Genomic DNA, 23527 nt, shown 5'->3' with positions numbered 1-23527 from the left:
TTTCGCGTATATTTTCTCATTTTGCAGCTGAAAATCATAAAAATAAATAAAAAATTTTTCTACAACATAAAAATTTAAATCAAAATTGATATTATATTTTTCAAGCCTTCATTTTTCTGTGTAGATTTAATTTGAAAACATAAAATATGAAAAAATTCTTAATATTTAGGAAATTATTTATAAAAGTTATGAATTAAAATCAATGAAATCAAATCATAATATTTATGTTGAAACTTTTTTCTGTATATTAAATGATATTTTTAAGTTTCAGATATTGTTGATTCATCTTAAAATATTCATTAGATAATGCAATTTATTATAAAATTTTATATAAAAATTTCCGTCATGAACAATTTTATAATATTTATGAACATATTCTTATTCTGAATGAAAAAGTTTGGGAAAAAAAAGTCATGTTCGATTAATAATATTTATTACAAAATTCATTCCAATTATGAATTTCTTTTTTCTGTGTATAATAAAATATCCATAAATAATAAGCATATCATCGCCATAAACAAATTTAATCAATTTCGAGCATATTTTCTCATTTTGTAGCTGAAAATCATAAAAATAAATAAAAAAATTTCCAAGAAAATTTCAAACATTTTTCAACAACATAAAAATATAAATGAAAATTGACATTATATTTTCAAGCCTTTTAGATTTAATTTGAAAACATAAAATATGAAAAAATCTTAATATTTAGGAAATTATTTATAAATGTTATGAATTGAAATCAACGAAATGTGTATGTGATGATCAAAAAATTCTGAAATTTGTTTAACAAAATTTTTAAAATTTTGAAAATGGAGTTTTGAAACTGCCGTTAAAAAACTTAAATTTGTTTGGTCATACCTGGAAATAGGTTAACGTTATCCTACGATGACAAAAACTCATACACAAGTAAATATGGATAATTTTAAGTAAAAATTAGCTTTTATTTTAATATTTCTCAAAATATGTTAATTTTGTTGGTGGCATGTCACAGTGTCCATTGACATAATGTCCATGGACATTATGACACCCCATAAAGTGACAATATGTCCATGGACATTATGTCATTTCGGTAGTGTCATAATGTCCATGAACACTATGTCACTTTGCTTATGCTTATTATGACACTTTTTAAAGTGTCATAATGTCCAAATTTTTTTTAGAAAAACTAATTTTTATAAAATTTTTGGAAGAAATCAAGATCCTAGTGTTTATATTTTCATATATTAGAAAACTTCATGTAGCGAAGCCGCCTGCCGCGTTCCATGGAGGGAAAGCATCTAAGAGCGGCCACAGGCCGCTAATAAGAATAACCTTTTTCTGCGTTGCCGAATAGTTGCTCGCCATTCTACTGAGTGCAAAAAAACTTGTCTTTGCAAATAAAGTTTTTCTGCGTGACGGCCTACGGCCGCTCTTATGGACTTTCTCCTCCATAGAACGCGGCAGGCGGCTTCGCTAACTAAAGCCTTTCTTGTAAATAAATTATTAAAAAGTATTTTTTTGTAGTGAAAGTTCTTAAATTTTTGATAGAACTTTCTTTTTTTTGTCAAATTCATTCCTAAATTCATATTTATATTTTACATTACCCATTTTAACTTCTTTAACACTTTTACTTTTTTAAACTTTGTGACGTCTGAACTCCACAAAATTGAGATAACAGATAACTAAAGATCGCAGCTATCGTCTTATTACTACTTTAAATTTACAACGGTAAATTCGATAGAAGTTAAATTAAAACATAAATACTTAAATTATTTTTTAAATATCATGGATATTATGTCACTACAAAAGTGTCATTATGTCCATGGACTTTACGACACTTTACACATGGACATTATGACACTACCAAAATGACATAATGTCCATGGACATAATGTCATCTTTTGGAGTGACATAATGTCTATGGACATTATGTCAATGGACACTGTGACATGCCACCATTTTGTTCATGTTAACGGCCTGGGGAATTTTTAATAACTTTAACATTTTTTAACCAATTATTGTCATTTACATATATCTCATTACAACGACAATTATGTACACATTTCGATTATTTTATACTAAATTGCAAACGTAATTATTTAATGGCAAAATTTTTACAAAAACTGAAAAATAGCATTTTTCACCTTGTAAATGTTCTCACGAACTTTAACCCTCGTGCGGCACGCCAATTTTTAACCAATCGAGCTCAAACACAAAACTGAACTTCGTTTTTGAAAAATCGAAAATAAAAAAATAAGGCCCAATTCTAAGTATGTTTGCGAAGAAACCATGGGTCTAAAATCAAAATCCAGCTTCCCATTTTTAACCTTTAACTTATGAGGTGATGGTAAATTTTACACCCTCTCTCCATTTTTTTAAAGTTTTATCAAAAAGTCTTCCGAAATAAAGTGCCTGATTTTTTGTTTCAAATAACATTTTGTTTTCTTTTTTTAAATTAAAATTGTTGTATCTTACTGTTAAAAAGAAAATATTAACGAACATTTTTTTTAAAGTAATATTTTTTGCAAAAATTATAAGGTGTAAAATTTACACCACACCTGTCACTATGTCAAAAATTTTCACGTCATAAGTTCAAGGTTAACGCGATAATTTTCCTTTCGTATTTTATATTTTTATTTAAATATACTAACATTTTATTGAGCCTTTTAAGAAACTTGACTATGTTTGGGCTTTTTCGAAATGAAAGAAAGGCAGAAAAGATGAATCTTTGCAAATGGAGAAGATTAACAATAAACTTCACCCGAGGATGGTTAAAAAAATCTCATATCGTGGTTGTGCGAGAACCTAAAACCGAGCTTTTGGGTCACAGTGGGGGAAATGAAAATATAAAAATGTGCAAATAAATCTGTAACTTCTAAACCGATAATCCGATTTTAATAAAATTTCCAACGTCTATAGAGGAGGTGTTGCTGAGCTCAAGTTTTAAATTTGGACTTTCAACACTAAGGTGGGGCTCAGCAACACCTCTTCTATAGTCGTTGGAAATTTTTATTAAAATCGGATTATCTGTTTAGAAGTTACAGATTTATTTGCACATTTTTTTTCATTTTCCCCACTGTGACCCAAAAGCTCGGTTTTAGGTTGTCGCACAACCACGATATGAGATTTTTTGGTGACATGTCACAGTGTCCATTGACATAATGTCCATGGACATTATGTCATTTCGGTAGTGTCATAATGTCCATGGACACTATGTCACTTTGCTTATGGATATTATGACACTTTGTTTTGGGACGTTATTTACCTAAAAACTTAAAAAAAATATAATAAGGTGATTTTACATGGAGAAAAATATGCAATTTGAATTAATGTAAAATTTTAACGGTTAAAGATATCATAACAAGATTTGGAACTAATATAGACTCAATTATCCTTAAATAAACCACATTATAATTTTTTTAGAAAAGTGCCTACTGTAACGTTATTTACCGTGTGATAGAAAAAAAAACTTTGTAGATATTTAAGAAGCATATACGGTTATACAAGTATGAAGCTTTTTCGAGGATCGGTGCTTTGCCTTTTTAGAATTTTTTACTCAAATCTAATTTTTTATTTAAATTGGCCAAGTTTGGATAGGTCTTGGCGGTGTTGAGTCCGCTTAAGTGAGCCAAAATTTACTTTACACGCTTTTGTATTATATAAAAATTTCCGGATCATATAAAAATTGTATATAGTCCGGAAGAAAATTTTTTTCTACAAAAGAAAAATTGGGAAAAAACTTCAAAAATAAGGCACTTTTTACATGTTCCAACATTGGATGCGTTTAACTTTTTATAGGGACAAGTTAATTGTTAGCAAGTTTTTTTTTATTTTATTTAGAATTTTATAGCCAATATACATATTTCAGAAAAAAAAATCGACCCTCCGTAGGCCCGCCATACCTAAAAAACCAAAAAAAATCGTGAAAAATTAAAAATAAATAAACTCTTCAACTAATGGAGATAACCTGCACATGTAAGCGTATTTTTTGTAGTTCTTCTTAAGCGCTATTTATATTTTTAATTTCAGCTCATTCGGATAAATGGATTTTTGCCGATTTATTAAAAAAATTGAGATCCGAGGTGACCAACTTTGAGGGGCAACTCACTGGCCCCCATTAGCGCTAGGAAACTGATCAACTGCAAATCAACTCGAAAATACCTCAGCTCCAACCATGAGAAATTTTGTAGTAATCTGGAGGTATTTTTTCAACGTTAGCGGGTATTTTTGTGAAAAAAACGCTAAGTGGTTTTTTTAGCTGCAAAATATTTTCAGTTGGCGGTTTTTAGCTCTTTTTTATATCTTGTATTTACTTAAACGAAACTAAAAATTAAAATTTTATAATATTTTTTTTTATCGATAAATGGTGTTTTAAGCGACTTAATGACTTAACAAAAAGACAGTTCCAAATCGAATGTTTTCAAAATTACATTAACGGCCATTTACACAATGTACGATTATTTCATTTTAACCGGAAAATTAACTAACTGTCGGTTTGTTTAACGGGGACCATTTAACCAACGGTTACCGATTTACGTTTCACCATCATTTGATTACTTAACCAAAGCATTCAGTAGAAAGTATGGCAATAATGCATACATTTGTTTACGAAAAATAGTGTAATGAAAGATTGAAATATAAAAAATTGTCTAAAAGTCGGCATAAAAAATAATAATTTGTGTTTTCTTAGTGGTATAATAAAAAAACGTATAAAACTCAAAAATATTAAGGTACCTAACTGTAAAATTTACAGAACAAACTGAACAACAATTACTGAAAACCAATAAGGAAAAGTGCACATTTGTTGTTTGGTTTGTAAGTGCAATATCCGGGTGGTATATGGATCACCTCGTGCAAAATTTACTTTTCTTCGCTTTACACTTTTAAAAATTATAAATATTACAAAAATATAAATGTTTTTCCATGTTCTTTTATTATATTTCTTACAATTAAGATGCTAACCGGCGAAATTTATTCGGTTATATTTAACAGCAACTTTGTTGTTAAATAGTGTCAATTAAGAATTAATCGTACATTGTGAAATTCATATTAGCCTAACTTGCGGTTAAAGTTCACGTTAACTTTTAATCGTACATTGTGAAAATGGCCGTAAGCCTAATAGTTACTTAGGTTATCAGTTTGAAACTGAAATACGAAAATACTAATGCAATGGAAAAAAAATCAGAAATAAGAAAACGATGTATTGTACATTTTTGTATATCGCTGTTGTATGTCATGGTCAAATGCGGAAGTGGAGCGAGTTTTTAGTCAGCTTACTATTTTAAAATCAAACTTAAGAACTTGTTTGCAAAACATATGTATTTTAATTTAATCAAATTAATTTTTATTAAAAATTGCCATTGTCATCATGAAAAGTGCTGCTACGATTATGAAATTTCAAGAAAGTTTTTAAATTTAATTAGTACCTCAGTTATATACTCAAAATGATAATTTCTAATGTATTGATCTTAATTAATTTTAGTATATAACGTTTTTGGCACACATTTTAAAGCAGTTTAGCTTCATAAATCGTTAAATAAAAATTTTGCGGTTTTATTCAGTGGTTTTATTTTAAGATTTAGTGGTTTCAGGATTTATTTTAAGTGCAATCTGGTGGGATATGGTCTTAAAGTTTTGGCAACACTGGTGACATGCCACCAGATTTTTTTAACCATCCTCGGGTGAAGTTTATTGTTAACCTTCTCCATTTGCAAAGATTCATCTTTTCTGCCTTTCTTTCATTTCGAAAAAGCCCAAACATAGTCAAGTTTCTTAAAAGGCTCAATAAAATGTTAGTACACAGAAAAAAAATGACAATAGTTCTTAAATAATTAAAAAGAATTGTAAACACTTTGTTAACTTTTGTAACAATTTTTATAATTAATTTATTTGTAAATTGTTATATTAAAATTTTTTATTATTTTTTTATCAAGAATTCATTTGTTGAATTTCATTTAAATAAATTAAAAAATGTCAAAAAGACAAATTAATTTGTACATTTTAAAATAAAAATCTATAAATAAAATATGAATTGTTATTAATGAAAATTTTCGCGAATTCTTAAAGAAAAATATACAAGGTATGTTTATGAAATAAGTTGTTGTAAAACTTTTAATCGAATAACATTGGACAAAAATCATTTAAAGAGATATTCTTTCCACAGGGTTCACATGCAAATCTGAAAGAGCATATAATGGCCCTTCGCAAGAAATATAGCAAATACGATTGATCATCATTGAATAAATCTGTATAAAATGCAAGATTCCATCCAACATTATTAAGAATTATACATCGACCACATGTGTCGTTGCTTCAATGCATTCTCCTCTTCCGAATTCAAAGTCATACCTGATGTATAATGCATGTTCGATTATATCCACGATTGTGCGACTTAAGTAATAGAACTTAGCCAATAAGATTGGGATGAAATATCAAGAAAAACTCCTTTTTCAATGTAATTTTCAAGATTAATACTTGTTTATTAATAAAGAACCACTTAAGTAAACCCTTTATTGTTTTTCTTAGTATAGAAAGGTCAATAAAATAGTAATGATTTCTTTTAAATCCATTAACGAAAAATAAAATTAACTGTTAACAACAAAATTGTTTAATATGATTATCTTAATATTTAAATATAATAGTTGAGTGTTAACCAATTAATTGTTCAATAAGACAATTTTATAGTTAAAAAATATTGTTGAGTGTTAACAACTTTAAGTAACAATTTTATTTTTTATATTTACAAAATCGATTGTTGGTGTCTTTTTAATTAAAAAATGAATTGTATTGACGAATTTGGTAATTAATATGACAATTGTTTTGTCGTAATTTTATTCTGTGTATATTTAAACAAAAATATAAAATACGAAAGGAAAAGTACTTTGACACAAAACTTAGCAAGTCTTTGATTGTTCGTTAATATGCTTTTAGCAGAGTGGATAAGAAATACATTACAATTAACTCGTATGTTAAATCCATGCTAAATTTTGTTTATACATACATAAATACAACTATAGGATTTTTATCAATTCATCTTATTAAATTTCTTTACCTTTACAAGTAATTCCCATTCCGTTTCCAAAACACCGAACCAGTTGGATTGAATAATAGGTGACTGTAAAAAAACCACTGGCACATAGTATGCATACAAGCAGCAATTCAGAATGAACGCAGCCGCTATGTGCCGCCAGACAACCCTAGATAGTTTTTTTGGCTGCATTGACATAAGAAATGTGCGTTCAATGAGGTTTTGCAATTGTTCGTGATCAATGAATTTGCATATTATTACTGCTGAAATGTATCCAGCAATATCCAAGAAACAGGGTATTATAAAACCAAAAAACAGCTCACCAATTGTATAGGCTGATACGTTTTTTGATTCAAATATCGATTCCTCATGTTTACGATTCGTAGAAAAACCACGATCACCTCTGAAAATATATTAAATAGTGAAGAAGATGACGTTACTGATTTACATATGTACATGTATATTGTATTTGACTTTTTTCTTACCGATACGCTGATAAATACTGCAAAAAATAACCAAATACTAAAACAATTACCAAAATACAGCATTGCAAATAGCTTAAGTATGTTCGACATTTGGTTGTATCTGTTGAGATCGGATTTAATCCCACCAATGACAGGATAGCAACGTATGGACGCAACACCTTTCAAATAGAATTTGAATAAATAACATTATTAAAATTGCTATATTTATGTACATACATACATATATTGATACTTATTTGGGTAACTACTTACTTTTCTCTTACAGTAATCGAGAATTGCTGATGTTGGTTCGTGATCATTTTGATAGTCGTCTGTCTGCGCCAAATTCCAACGATGTATAAAACAAAAAGAACTGTTCATATCATTTTGAAACATTTTTCAACTATAAAATTATTTAAAATATTTAAATAGTATAACATATAAACATATACATATGAATACATAGAGAAGAAAATCTGATGCCCAAATGTAAGTTTTTTAAAAAAAAACTAAAAACCATAGGAAATTATATTGTCTCGAGACGAGACACTCCGTTTTGTCAAACAAAAATAAAACAAATCATATGTCTGATATTTTGTTGTTGCAATTCGCCTCGTCCCCATGTTACCCAATGATACTAGTATTCAGTAGAGATGAGCGATCCCGTAATTTTTGTAGAACGTCGTTCTAGTGAACGTGATTTATAAATCACTGTTCTTTTAAACATTGACCGTGATCACGTTCTGTCTATGTTAAGCAAAATACCAACAATAATACATTATACATATTATTTTCATTTTTAAATCTGCTCTTATGTTAGTTAACCAAAAACAAAGACAAACAAATTGTAAGAGAACTGATATGTTACTTAACATTTCATTTTATGCAAAACTGTAAAAGAACGACTTTAAAAATATCTGCTACTTGCTATACATATTTGTAACAGTTGTTACCAGTGAATGTTGAAAAATATAGAAGAATATTTAACAGTTTGTTAAAATATGTGAAAGAATTACATTAAAAGTACTTGTCATTTTCTCCAGTTGTTTCGAGTAATTTTTCAAAAACGTTACCAGTGAATGTTTAAAAATATAAAAGAATGACATTTAACAGTATGTTGGAAAAGAATGACATTAAAAATATCTTTTACTTACAGTTGTTCCAGTGATTTTTCAAAATGAATATTGAAAAATATAAAAGAACGACATTTATCAGATGTTAAAAAATAAGAAAGCACGACTTAAATGTACCTGTTATTTGCTATATATTCAGTGACAGTTGTTAACAGTGATTTTTCAATCACGGTGTTTAAATCACAGTTGAAAATATCACTCATCTCTATGTAGTATTCAGTGTTATTCTTGTTCTCACATTAATCAAGGTGGTGTCGATTCTACAACTAATACAAAATTTACAAAAACACATGCAATTTGATTTTGTTTATGTTGGTTGGAACTGTCAGAGTCTGCCTGTTGGTTTTGTTGTTTTTATGTTTGTAGTATTCGCAAAAAATAATCAGATGTGCTGTCGACAACACCTTATAATGAATACGCCTTGACAACCACTATATTATTTATTTTGTATATGTATGTAACTAGTTAAAACCCGGTGTGCTTCGCTACCCGTACCGTAATGATTTACAATATATTTATTAGTCTAGTTTTTAATGTAATATAAAGTACATTATTTATTTATATTGAATTGTAATAAAATAGAAAGGTTTAGAATAAAAAATATTTGTATTTAATGTTTAATAAATACAATTTTTTTTAATTATTTGTAGTTCTAATGCCCTAGGTTATACAATATTTTTGGTTTTTCCATCTGGTGCATAGATATATGTATATGTCAGTAGGTTTATCTACTCGTGAACATGCAACTGAAAGCTGTCTATGTGAAAAACATGGATTTTCTAGATTTAGTCTACAAACTTGCAAAGACAGACCTTCAGCTTTATCAATTGTCATTGCAAATGCTAAGCAAATAGGAAACTGCAATCGCTTAAAATCAAATGGCATTTTCGAAGTTATCATTGGAATACGTGGCAGCAATATATCTTTATACTTCCCAGTTATAATGGTCGCCTCGATTAGATTGTTCGTTAATTTCTTTACTGTAAGTCGAGTGTCATTACAAAGTTAAAGTAATTCTTAAGGCTCCATTAGTCTTTGCGTTCTATAACGTTTCTGTTCTGTACCGTTATGTAGGCTGTTTTTTGTAGTTAGTTTTTCCGTAAGAACGTATCAGCTGTTTTTGAAAAAAAACCAACTTGGTGATTTTGTTACTATTTTCAGTGCTTATTGTATTTAGACTGTCAATATAATATTGTGAACATTTTTATAAACTTAAATGTACCTGTTATTTGCTATATATTCAGTGACAGTTGTTAACAGTGATTTTTCAATCTCGGTGTTTAAATCACAGTTGAAAATATCATTCATCTCTATGTAGTATTCAGTGTTATTTTCAGTGCTTATTGTATTTAGACTGTCAATATAATATTGTGAACATTTTTATAAATACGTATATTGTTTCTTATGAATTCATTTGCAAAATTAACATAAACTAATTTTTTTACATACATTTGTTACTACGTTTATACGTAGCCTATTCGCAAATAAAAATTATTTGCCAATTAACTAACTCACTGTTTATAAGTCACTTTGATTACGGAAAATTTTTGTTTTTATGTGATGACGCAGTGGTTTAGAAACTTTTTTTTGGAAATAATTCGGTATCTTGGGAATTATTGGATATATTGTTGTAAAATTTCACATGGTTTGAGCTGAGGTGACTTCGAGTTGATTTACGTTCCTAGCGAAAATGGGGGCCAGTCCGTAGCCCCTCAAAGGTCTCAAATTTTTTAAAAAAATCACCAAAAAATTCATTTATGATCCAAACGAAAAAACGTACAAATTTGTCAAAGGGGGCAAGGTTTGTGAAACTTCTGAGGAGTAAATAAAGGCTTTTTATATAAGTATTTGATACTGTTAAAAACATTATGACTTGAGGATTGATATTTTAGTAAAATTACATAATATTATAAAATTTTGGGACTTCATTTACATTAAAAACTAAAAAAATATAATATGGTAATTTTCCACGAATATAAATATAAAATTTGACTTAATGAAAATTTTATTGGTTAAAGATATCATAACAAAATTTGGAACCAATTTAGACTCAAATGTCCTTAAATCAATGGCTTTCGAATTTTTGACATTTTTTATTTTCAAATACCGAAATTCCTAAAACGGGGAAAATGAGTTCCAAAACTGAGTTTTTTCAGAAAAATGCCTACTGTGGCGTTATTTATCGTGTGACAGTAAAAATACTTAGTAACCCCCATATGCATAAACAGTTTATAAATTTATCAAAGGTTTATAAAACAAAATTTCCATACAAAATCTGTTTCATAAACCTTTGATAAATTTATAAACTGTTTATGCATATAGGGGTAAGTATTTAAGAAACATATGGGGTTATACAAATATGGAGCTTTTCCGTGGATTTTTTACTCAAACCGATTTTTTTTAAAGTTGGCCAAATTTGGATAGGTCTTGGGGGTGATATGTTCGCTTAAGTGAGCCAAATTTTTCTTTACACGCTTTTACATTAAGTTATTTTTCCGGATCATATAAAAATTCTATATAGTCCCGAAGAAAATTATTTTCTACAAAAGAAAAAAATTTTGCGAAAAAAAGTAAAAAATATGGCTGTTTTTACAAGTTCCAAATTTGGATGCGTATAACTTTTTATAGGGAAGAGATAACTGTTCGCAATTTATTTTTATTTTATTTAAAATTTTATCGCCAATATAGCTGATATTTTAAAAATAAATTTTGACCTTCTCAAGGAAAATTCGGATCATAAATGGATTTTTGGCGATTTTTTGGTGACCAACTTTGAGGGGCTACGCACTGGCCCCCATTATAGCTAGGAAGCTGAACAAACGTAAATCAACTCGAAATCACCTCAGCTCAAACTATGTGAAATTTCGTAACAATATCTCTAATAGTTCCCAAGAAACCGAATTATTTCCAAAAAAAAAGTTTCTAAACCACTGTGTGCAGGATGGTTTATGGTTTGGTAGTAATGTTTTTGAAAAAAATATGATAAATTTTTTTTATTTTTTTAAATGCAAAAATGAAAATCTTAAATTCATATTTGTCCAGCAATTCAATTAATAAAAACGTTGAAACATATGGCAATGTTTAAAATCTTATTTGCAAATAGAGTAGTTAATCAGGAATTGTTTTCGTGAGGTAGCTATTCGCAAATAGAAAATTAATTCACTGTTTATGCGGCAAATTTGTCTAATTGAAATATTTTTATTTGCGAATAATCCGTGCGTATAAACGTAGTATGTACAAACTTATATATATTTTATAAAATGTTCAATGTTTTTTGAAAATTTTATATTTTTTATTTTTTTGTAAATAATAAATATTCTCTTTCAAAAATCGTGAGCCGTCGATTTTGGGTATTTAAAAAACCTGGAAGTAAAAATACCTAATTAATAGGTATTTTTAACTCAGCGTCGAATTAAGAAAATCGGGAAGTAAAAATACACAATTATAAATAATATGGGAAGTGACTTGGTACAAGTACATGTTTCCATTTTGGAGGAACCTATTTTTCTCTAGAACCATTCACACGATTTTTAGCACGATTGGTTCATTATATTCCAAATACTGTCTACTTTGATAATATATACGGCTTGTACCAAGCCACTTCCCATGTGTCCCGTAATAAATCAGCAACGATTTTTTGGCTATTTTGGAGGAAGTCATTTTTCTCTGGAACCAATCACACGATTTTTAGCACGATTGGTTCATTATGTTCCAAAAACTGTCTACTTTCATAATATATATGGCTTGTACCAAGCCACTTCCCATATTATTTATAATTGTGTATTTTTATTTCCCGATTTTCTTAATTCGACGCTGAGTTTTTAATTCCAATTAATTGGGTATTTTTACTTCCCGGTTTTTTAAATTCCCAAAATCGACGCTATCTCGTCGACGCTATCTTGGCTCACGTAGCATTTTTGTCTATATATTATATCAGCTGTTTTAGTTGTCACTTAACGTTGCGGACAAAATTCAAGGCAGAATTAGTCTTTACGTTCTGTTATGTTCCGAATCAGCTGTTTCTCTTTTGTACATGAAAAACATGTATAAGTAGTTAGTTTTTCTGTGCTGTTCCGTTCTGTTCCGGACGAACCTGTTGAAAACAAAAATTGTCTACGTAAGTGACAGCGGCTTTTCAAATAAAGAAAAAATTAAAATTTATTGATTTTTGTGAAATTGAATACAAATGTGGAAAAAACGAGCCGTCTGGTCGATCATTTCCAAATAAGTTAAATTTGCTTTTATCGAGAAAATTACGTCTTCCCACCAATTTACATTTTTTTATATGCTCCTTAGTAAATTTTAACCGATTATTCAACGGCCGTATTGCCCGAAAAATGCCATTAAATTCACGAAAGGTTTGTTTCGGGCAATACGGTCGTTGAACCCTAAATTTTTAATGGCGTGACTTATTGTTGCTTCTGAAACTGTCTTTCCAAATTCCGCCTTAACTTCAGTAACAATTTTAGGCGCGGGTTAGCCTTGATTTTTCTAACAAAACGGAGACACAAAGTATACAGAGGCGTCACGAGACAGAAAATAATATAGTTCTATATTTGTTTAATTTTTAGTAACTGCCCTTTTCATTTTGTTTTAGTCTTAATTTTCTGCCTCAATAATTCAATTTCTTTCCGATTTAGTTTGATGCAATCATTTATTTTTGTAATATTTCACTTTTAATTGCCATTGTACATGTGGAGTTTTATTTTGTAAATGTAAAAAACAACCAAGAATTTTGTTTCATTTAACACATTTTTATAATTTTCCATTTTAAAAAATTTTGTGCCACAGACTACGAAAAATTGTCTTACAAATTATTTGTTTGTTTTGTTCACATTTCTTTGTCTACCAAATTCGTGTTGTATATAGCGTTTTGCTTTAACACATCACTGATATTGTAGTACAAAATATATTGCTATCTCTTTTTATGAGAACTGCCCTAACATCTGATTTGGCGTTTTTTAAACGTCAAATTTGACACTTCTGTATATTCTGTGACGGAGCTTTTCCATCTCGGTAAGCTTTTTTGGCTGCCCAGTTTATTTTTTAAAATCAAGATCCTGTTTTTTATATCTTCGGATATAGCAGAAACGAATTCTACGGAAAATTCTAAGAAATTTTCCCCAAGAAACCACAGGTCTAAAATCAAATCTTATCTTACGCATTTCGTCTTTTATCCAATGATATTTCAGTATTTATTTTTTTTATTGGATAAAGGACTAAATGCGATAGGATTTGATTTTAGACCTATGGCTTTTTGAGGAAAATTTCTTAGAATTTTCCGTAAATTTCGTTTCTGCTATATGAATTTTTACTTTTTGATCGTCCATACAATTCGACCCAGCCTACTTTACATACTACAATTATACAGATAGATATGAATTATAGTAGCGGTATTCAGTGTTTGGTGTTTGTTATTGCAATACTTTTGTCATTGACACTGAGCGGTATTTTAACAACATTGCAATGCAATAACAGCTGATATACTGAATTATTGGTCGTGAAAATTTTCAGATTTTCATATATATGGAATCTACTAGACGGCATCTACAAAAAACATTGTTTTAGCCATATATTATCGCCCATGTTCTGGAAAACGCAGCGTTTTCAAATCGCTTACGGTTTGAAAAACGCAAAACGCATTTCAGCATGTTCTGAAATCCACGCGATTTGCTTTCGTTTTGCTATTTTTCGAAGTTGTGTTCGAACAATGAAATCATATGTTTTATCATAACAAAACATAAACAAACAAATAAATTTAAAAAAAAAACACAAACAAATAAATTTTAAATTAAAATGCCTACAGCGTTCTTGCTTTCTGTATTGGCTTTAAAAAAGCTACAAATAAAGAAGTGTTTATTAAAAAAAAAAAAACACTAAGGGATTCTTCCAATCCATTGGACATTCCAGACCAAGCGTAAGTACATACATACACATATAAGTACATAGACAAAACGTTCAGGTTTCATAGCATGTTTATGCACTTTAAGTTTTGTAGCTCTCTACCGGTTAAACAAGACTGCATTTTTGATGATTCTGAAAGGAACTTCTCGGCATATGAGCAAAAGTTCAATTCCAGAAATAGTGCGATTGGCTGGTGTTTTAAGATTTTTGGCAGTCGGGTCTTTTCAAGGTGTGATCGCCAATGACATTAATATAAGTATGGGCCGTAGCACTTTCTGTAAAGTTTTATGGAACGTACTCAATATTCTTGAGGAGAGGCTGTGTCCACATTGGATTAAGTTGAATATGACAGAATCTGAAGCAAGAGAATCTAAAATACATTTTTATTCAAAATTCAAAATACCCGGCGTCATTGGATCTGTAGATGGCACCCATGTGCGACTTATAAAGCCTGCGCAAGATTCTGAACATTACTATTGCAGAAAGGGATATTACAGCTTAAATGTGTTGATTGTAAATATGTAGTTTAAATACATACATATATGTATGTGATAATTCTTTGGAATATAGTGTAATCAATTTTTATTCTTAATATGTAGATTTGTGATTACCAAATGAAAATTCGCGGTGTGGATTCAACTAGGCCTGGCTCATGTCACGATGCTTTTGTTTGGAACTTAAGCAATGCAAGCACCTACTATGCGGAAATGTATTCCCATGGGAACAGTAATTCATGGTTGTTGGCCGACTCTGCATATGCATTAAAACCTTATGTTTTGGTGCCGTACAAATCAGCGGTGTTTGGTTCAATGCAACATAAATTTAATTTAGTACATTCATCAGCTAGAAATATAGTAGAGAGGACTATAGGGAACTTAAAAAGTCGTTTTAGAAGCCTTCAGATGTGTCTTCCCTATAGTCCGCCGAAAGTAGTAAAAATTGTAAATGTTTGCTGCGCTCTGCACAATATTTGCAAACATTATAACATTCCTATAGAAGATCAAGATCAACTAGTTCCCACTACACATGAAGAAGTGGAAGAAGAGCCGGATCAATTACAAAGCAATATCGCAGGAGCGGAAATTAGAGACAATATTGCAAGGACTTTGTTGTAATCAAAATAATTTATATACTTTTTTTATATATACATAAATACATATTTTTTAAAAACAGAACAAAAATAAACAATTCATTTATTAAAAAAAAACTTAACTGTTATAAATAAAATACATTAAAGAGATCATTAACATCACAAAAAAATTTAAAATTAATCTTCTATGCCCATCTTCATTTTTTCTAATTTCAGAAATTCTAGTTTCATTTCATTGCGACTCATGGCAATTTTTTCCAACTCCAGGTGATGTCTTTTTATTTCAGAGAGTTCTTTTTTCTTTAAAGAACAAATTTCTTCCATATTTTTATCTATATGTCTTAAGTATCTAGTGTATTCCTTCATGTTATTGTTCATTGCCTCCATTTCTTCAGCTATACATTTGAAATTCTTTGTTTCTTCGATGATGTTGGCTTTTCACTTTCCAAAACTATTGTATCAGATATTGTGGAGTTTTCCATTAGCATATCCTCTTCAAATTCAATATTGTTTGGCTCAGAACAAAAAGAGTTTGCTTTTGCAATACCTTCGACTGGGTGGAATATGTTACATATTACGGCCAATTGCTCTTCAACTGGCGACAAAAAGTGCTGCTGGAAATCTCCCCCTCCCGTCTTTTTTAATGACATCTTGTTTTCCCCTAGTCTAGTTTTAATGCTGCGTCTCCAGTCACACCAAATCTAAATAAAAACACAATTTAAAATGGCTTAAAAATATCTTGTTACCTTTTTCCAGTTTGTTACCTTTTTCCAATTTGCAATATTTCTAGTGGGCGGTCCACTGGCATTGAGCTGATCCGTTAAGTCGCTCCACAATTTGTCTAGTTTGACCCTATCGCCTTTGTAGAGACCTTTAGCAATATCTGGATGTTTTTCCATAAACTCCACAAATATTTTGCACTGCTGTACGGATTTTTGTGGCGCCCTTTAATTAAAATAAGATTTATTATTTAACTTACAAATATTTGTTTATGTATGTACTTACATTTATGAATTTTAAAATTTTATTTTTTTTTAAATTTTTATTGTCCAACGGCGACTGGCAATTTTTGACTTTATTTTATTTATAGAGTATTGGCGGCAAATGCTTCTTTGTATTTAGAGATGTTACATATAAATACATGCGAATAATTGGTAATTTTCAACACGAGTAACCGGTTTTAAAATATGTTCTTGTATGATATTTTAGCTCTCGTAAATGTTTTAAGGTACTTATACAGGTTTTAAATTATTTTTGAACTTTTATTAAGGGTTCATTTTTACGTTTTAATATAAATATGTGTACTTAATAAATTCCAAATATTAATATCAAAACTTATGAAAGAAATAACCAAATACTTTATTTTAAATTTAACGCCACTAGCATTACATTTTTTCGAACATCAATTTGATCAGCTGTTTGCATAAATCGCCAGTTCATAAGTAAACAATTGAGACAGACAATTGACAAATTCACGGCATATTTTTAAATTGCATATTTTTAATTAAAATCGAGAAAAAATGTTACGGGTTATTCTTAAAATAAAAATAAAACATATTAAATTTTAATTGTGCATCATTTAATTCCCTCTTTAAAGTGCAGTTTAAATAAAATATACCAAATCGTTTCAGTATACACTAGCGGTTTGAAATCGCCAAATTTCTAGCGTTTTCGTTTGTCAGAACACCTGTTTGGCGGTTTCAAATCGAAAACGCCAAATTTCTAGCGTTTTCGTTTCTCGGAACACCTGTTCGGCGTTTTAAAATCGAAAACGCAATTTTTAAGCGATATGCGCTTTTCAGAACATGGGCGTATCTATTATAGTTTACGAGTTATTCGCATTTGAAAAGTAAAATTTAATTTTATTTACCTACCGGGCTATTCGTTACGAAGTTACAGATTTATTTCCACTTTTTTTTTTAATTTCCCCACTGACATAGCTTCAATTTTGTTTGACGATTTATCTTCACGTATATCACAAAATCCAAAAAAATTAATTAGGACCATTTTCTGGGGTAAAATTCTTAGATCTTTCGATCTGTTCGATCGACAGGTTTATATCTCTTATAATTTCTGAGATATTGAAATGAACTTTTTGGGTTGATTTTGTTATCGAATCTAAAGGCATGACTTCTTTTAATTTTAGTAATCGGTCTATTACACTATGTACAGAGTAAATCTCTTGAATTTGAGAATATCCCGGCTCTGAAAATTTTTGAACAATTGTTTTCAAGTTAGTTCTTTTATACAAAAATATCAAGGAAAGTAACGATACTATTTTATTTCTGTTTTGTGGCCCACAGGAGTCGCTCTAAAGTATCTTATGCTCCATATATATATATTTTTTTTTAAAAGAGAAGTAACACTCAGGCAATTAATATGCCTATATCAGGGATGGTAAATAATTTTTTCTTTCGGTATCAAAATATTTTACTGATAGTACTTTTTTGAACCCCAGGGTACTAAAATAAAACAACAAGAAAAACGTATAAAAATTCATTTAAAGTATAGAAATAATAATAACTTAAAATTTAATTCAGTTCTGTTTAATTATAATTATTATATTATATATATTTTTATTTCATAAAAACAAAAATTATATATAGGTTTTTACTCTCAAATTAACTGTTTTTCGGATCAAATTAAATTATTTTAAAGTCAGTTTAATTCAAAATAAATTAAACTTTATTTAAAACAAATTAAACTATTTTCAATGTAAATTCACCATTTTGCATATCTAATACAATTTCTTTAATTACGTATTCATCCTTTTTAATTTCAAATTCATTTTTTTTAATATCAATTTAAATTCTTGTTTAACTAAGCTTAATTTTTCTAAAGAACTTAAAATGTTTATTTCATATTTTATTATTTATAAAATTTACTTAATTCTTATAAATATAGATTATTTAAATACTATTAAAAAAGCGACATTTTTATACGTATGGATCCGAAAGCATATTAAAGCTTAAGAATTAATTATTTTTTTTAACTTTTGATTGCTTTTCTCTTACTGTCTTGTTTTTATACCGAACTGGAAAATATTTCCAAGATTCTCCCCTGGAATAAGTACCTACATAAATTTTTGCTCCTCTAGCATATACAAATTGTCCATTACAATTGCAAGAGACTTGATAAATGAAACATTGGAATGACCTTACCACTTCAATTATTAATCGCTATAAGAAGGATGCGTGCATTGTCACAAAAAACCGTGGTGGTCGACGTCATTTCAAATTGACTACAGAAATATTGGACAAAATTGAGGTGATAATCGAAAGCAACCCTTGTATAACATTAAAAGGCATTCGTGAAAAATTCGAAACACACAATGTGAAGTTAAGTGCAACAAGCATACACACTGAATTAAAAACTTTGAAAATTACACTAAAAACTGCCACAATTAATATGGATCGTTTAAATAGTGAATCTACGATTCAACGACGCATTCCGTATGCAATGAATTTCGCTAAAAACGCTCCAGAAATAAGAGAAAAAATAATATTCATTGACGAGTCCGGTTTCAATTACCACCTCCGAAAAAACAAGGCGAGATCTAAAAGAAATACTCCAGCACATGTCATTGTTCCCACTGTTAGAGAACGAAATATTTCCCTCATCGCAGCCATTAACATACATACATGGCATTTTACACCACAAAGTAATTGCAAACTCCGCAGTTAATACTAATATTTTTGTATCTTTTCTTGATGAACTTTTCGACAAATTAGAGGAATCCAATATCACAGATGCATGGCTTATACTAGATAATACACAAAACACAGGCAGTGAAAGATAAAATTTCGGAGTCTGGTCATATTTTAGTTTTTCTTCCTCAATACTCTCCTATGCTGAATCCAATAGAAAATTTTTTTCAAAAACTAAACTCTGTGCTCGGAATTTGCTTTCGGATATCGAATATAATAATAACTTAGTTACAATTGTTAAACGTTCCGTAACACCATCAGATTGCAATAATTATTATGTTACATGACAATGAATCTGCTAGCTGCTTCTGGAGAGCATTTGCATTAAAAAATTGTCATATGTATAAAAATATCGCTTTTTTAATAGTATTTAAATAAGATATATTCAATATATATTATATTGATAAGAATTAAGTAAATTTTATAAATAATAAAATATGAAATAAACATGTTAAGTTCTTTAGAAAAATTAAGCTTAGTTAAAAAACAATTTAATTTGATATTAAAAAAAATTAATTTGAAATTAAAAAGAATGAATACGTAATTAAAGAAATTGTATTAGACATGCAAAATATTTAATTTACATTGGAAATAGTTTAATTTGTTTTAAATAAAGTTTAATTTATTTTGATTTTGGTATTTTATTGTGATTGGGTTTAAAATAATAATTTGAGAGTAAAAGCCTATAAATAACATAAAACAAATTGAGATCATAAGTAGTTGTAAATGTTAAATACAATTATACAATTTTTATGTACAGTGGTGGCCAGCAATTTAAGACAAATACTTGAATTTTTTTCATCAACTGAATTTTAAGTGCTATAGAGCCAAAATAAAGGACCTCCTATGGTATGAAATTTATTATTAATGTTTCTAGTTTCTCAAAAATGTTTGGAAAAATCGGTAAAACATATGAGGAAATATGTTGACCCACCTCAGCGAACATCCACTGTTAATAACATGATCTGACCGAAACTAATGGAACTAAAAATACGAAATTTGGTCCTAATATTTTATAATAATAAAAATATAATGGTATAAATGTGCGAAAATATGTTTATTTACAAAAAAAATTGTTTGGTCAAGTTGCAGAAAAAGCTTATGTGTTCGTGGTGAATATGTATGAATTGACACAGTTGAATAAAACACACTTGTGTGTTAAAACAGTCCTCATGCATACATATTTGTGGAAATATTTGAAAAAATAATTGACAATCACATGAAATTAAGAAAACAATTTTTGTCTTAATTACCTGGCCACCACTGTATTTTTCGATAATAATTTGTTGCAAACATTTAAATTGAAACAGCAAGTATTTGAAGATTTAAGTAAATCTTTGGTTTGAATAAGATTAGACAATGTTTTGCAATGAAGTTAGTTCCCTTCTTTTGTTTTTGTAATGTTTTGAATTGAAAATACTCTTTCGACATTAGCCGATGAATGAGGTATAGACAAAATTCCAGTCAATTCTAGAAATGTCAGAAAACATTAATTTTAACCTTTTAACGATAAATTTATTAAATTTATTTTGATTTTCTTGCGAAAACAATAAAGCAAGTTGTTTTATTTTAGTTTTTTCTTTACTCACTTACACACTACAGTTTGTGTCGGTAAGAAACCTACCAATTGTAGTAAGGAAATGTAAGTAAAGATAAAATCACTGTTTATTGTTGGTGTTTTGTTTAAGCTTTGATATTTTTAAAAATAAAGCTGGAGAGTCTGTAATTCTCAATCACTCTATGGTTTTATCTGTATAATATCTTTAGTTTTTCTAAAGCCTTTTAGGAAAAGGTTTCCTGATGATCTGGCCTAAACAACCAGTGAAATGCGCATAGGAACTAGCTTATCCCCCAACAATAAATTTCAGTGAATTTATCAATAAAATTGGAAATTTAGCATAAAAACAATTTTACTAAAATATTAATTAATTTTTTAGTCCGATACCTTTACTAAAAATTACATACATATATTTTCATTAGCTAAATGTTTAATTTCAATTGTATCCAGGGTTGTCAGATTTTTTTTACCTCCATCGCCAAAAGCTAAACGAAAAATCGCCAAAAGTCGCCAAAATATTTTTTTTGGAATTCTACATACAGTGGTGGCCAGGAATTTAAGACAAAAATTGTTTGCTAAATTCCATGTAATTGTCAATTATTTTTTCAAATATTTCAACAAATATGTATGCATGAGGATTGTTTTAACACACAAGTGTGTTTTATTCGACTGTGTCAATTCATACATATTCACCACGAACACATAAAATTTTTCTACAACTTGACCAAAAAAAAAAATTTTTTAAATAAACATATTTTCTCACATTTATATCATTATATTTTTATTATTATAAAATATTCGGACCAAATTTTTAGTATTTTTAGTTCCATTAGTTTCGGTCATATCATGTTATTAACAGCGGATGTTCGCTGAGGTGGGTCAACGTATTTCCACATATCTTTGTCCATATATGTTTTACCGATTTTTCCAAACATTTTTCAGAAACTAGAAACATTAATAATAAATTTCATACCCTTAGAGGTCCTTTTATTTTGGCTCTATCGCACTTAAAATTCAGTTGATGAAAAAAATTCAAGTATTTGTCTTAAATTGGTGGCCACCACTGTACATATTTGGTTGGTAAAATTAACATGTTTAGAACGGCCAATGCTAAGCCTTTAACAATTCCAGCTGCATCGCATCTAAGTTTAATTGATATATGCTAATTATGAACATTACAATTCATATTCCCCTGCAGATACTTTTGGATTTAAATAAAGTTAATGAATTTTGAACTACCGAAAATTTCCAAAATGTCTGAGTTTGAGTATTAAATGAAATACATACACAAAAACATTCATTCACTCCCAGATTTCAGTTTGCTTTTAACAATTCCAGCTGCATCGCAATAATTTTAACTTGTGGCCAAAAATCTAACAAATTTGTTGAAATTTCACCTTTAAAGATCTAAGTTTAATTGATATATGCTAATTTTGACCATTACAATTCATATTCCTCTGCAGATAATTTTGGATTTAAATAAAGTTAATGAATGAATTTTGAACTACCGAAAATTTCCACATATTAATATTGAAAATTCATTACATACTTTAAAAAGAGTTATATTTTCTGGTAACTGTTTAAGCACTTCTTTTAAAAGTTTTTTAAGTACAAAAAACCATTTTCTTTTAAAATTTCTACATCATATTCCTCCATTTTTATATTTTGTAATTCCGTTCCAAATTCTGTGCCAAAATCGATAGATTCCAATGGCAGAAAAGAATCCGGCGAACCAATATCCAATTTTAATGAGCATATTAAGTTATTAAGACGGCTTAAATATTGTTACGAAATTGTACTTGAATTCAAATATAACGATTTTAACGGCTGATTTAAAAGTAGCATAATGCTTTCAAGTAACAGTGCTGTAAAACTGTAACATATCTGTGGGCATTGTTAAATAAAAGCTTTCAGTTGATTTGATTGTAAGTTGGCAACACTGTATTCGAGTTCGAATAATCAGTTAAAGAGCATTGTAGAAAGTACACCACAGATGGCGTATGATATAGAATATTCGAACTTTGACAGTTAAAGAGCTTTCTAGATGGTAATGCAGTGTTATAAATAGTGGCAGAGGTTGGAGTCGTGAGAAAGTTTATCAGAGACGCTTTTCGAATAAACATCATCTGAGTGCCTTAAAGTGTGTTGTGTTTTTCAAGTAAATTCGTGTACATTATAAATTGTGTCTGTAATTCTGAGAATTTTTAAACGTGTATAAAAAACATTGAGTGGCTATTTAATTCTGTTGTTGTTGTACATTTTAAAGAAATAAAGAGTTGTTACAATATTCAAACTACTAAACGGCTTTTATTTGCAATCAAAAGTATCCGGTTTATTTAAAGGAAATAAACCAGCGTTTTGAAAAGGTTAAAGCGTAACAATTGGTGTCAGAAGTGGGATTGCAAAATAATAAGCATGAAGTTTGAGGAACTAGAAGTTGAACAACTCAAGAAAGAATTGAGTAAGTTGGAGCTACCAACAGCAGGTAATAAGGCAGAATTGCAGAAGAGGCTGATAGACGAATTCAAGCGGCGTGATATTGACATCGATGCTTACGAATTCGAGTATAAGGAAGAAATGGATGTTTCTACACGTTCAACAACGAGCAGCATGGATTTAAGCACAATGTTTGCTGCTATGATGGCACAATTTAAAGAAGTTCGAG

The 23527-nt window shown here is 29.1% G+C and overlaps 2 protein-coding genes across 3 annotated transcripts in view; one reads left to right on the top strand and one right to left on the bottom strand.

Annotated features, from left to right (window-relative positions):
• The window catches only part of GrlHz (Gustatory receptor-like Holozoa), a 77969-nt gene that overhangs the window by 41400 nt on the left and 13042 nt on the right, over positions 1-23527 (bottom strand). Inside the window, exons 2-4 of one of the 2 annotated variants that reach the window (XM_065513736.1) lie at positions 7744-7806; positions 7492-7649; positions 7031-7409 (exon numbers count right to left, since the gene is read on the bottom strand). In XM_065513736.1, the coding sequence (XP_065369808.1) occupies positions 7031-7409; positions 7492-7649; positions 7744-7806 (600 nt within the window). Of the gene's footprint in view, positions 1-7030; positions 7410-7491; positions 7650-7743; positions 7867-23527 lie in introns of those variants that run through there. The other variant, XM_065513737.1, reaches the window with a different exon arrangement.
• On the top strand, positions 14661-15622 carry LOC135959716 (putative nuclease HARBI1). The gene is made up of 2 exons (XM_065510744.1): positions 14661-15020; positions 15107-15622. Exons 1-2 carry the CDS (start codon positions 14661-14663, stop codon positions 15620-15622), a joined length of 876 nt encoding a protein of 291 aa, XP_065366816.1.

This window comes from Calliphora vicina, chromosome 5 (genome assembly GCF_958450345.1).
Source record: "Calliphora vicina chromosome 5, idCalVici1.1, whole genome shotgun sequence".
Lineage (NCBI taxonomy): Eukaryota > Metazoa > Arthropoda > Insecta > Diptera > Calliphoridae > Calliphora > Calliphora vicina.
Note: the sequence above shows the minus strand (reverse complement) of the source record. Positions and strands in the feature narration are given on the sequence as shown.

Bases quoted from the DNA above. Each gene is read 5' to 3' on its own strand.
- LOC135959716 (XM_065510744.1), top strand. From the start codon at position 14,661: ATGAGCAAAAGTTCAATTCCAGAAATAGTGCGATTGGCTGGTGTTTTA. The intron at 15,021-15,106 runs GTAAATATGTAG...CTTAATATGTAG, and splicing joins ACAGCTTAAATGTGTTGATT to ATTTGTGATTACCAAATGAA.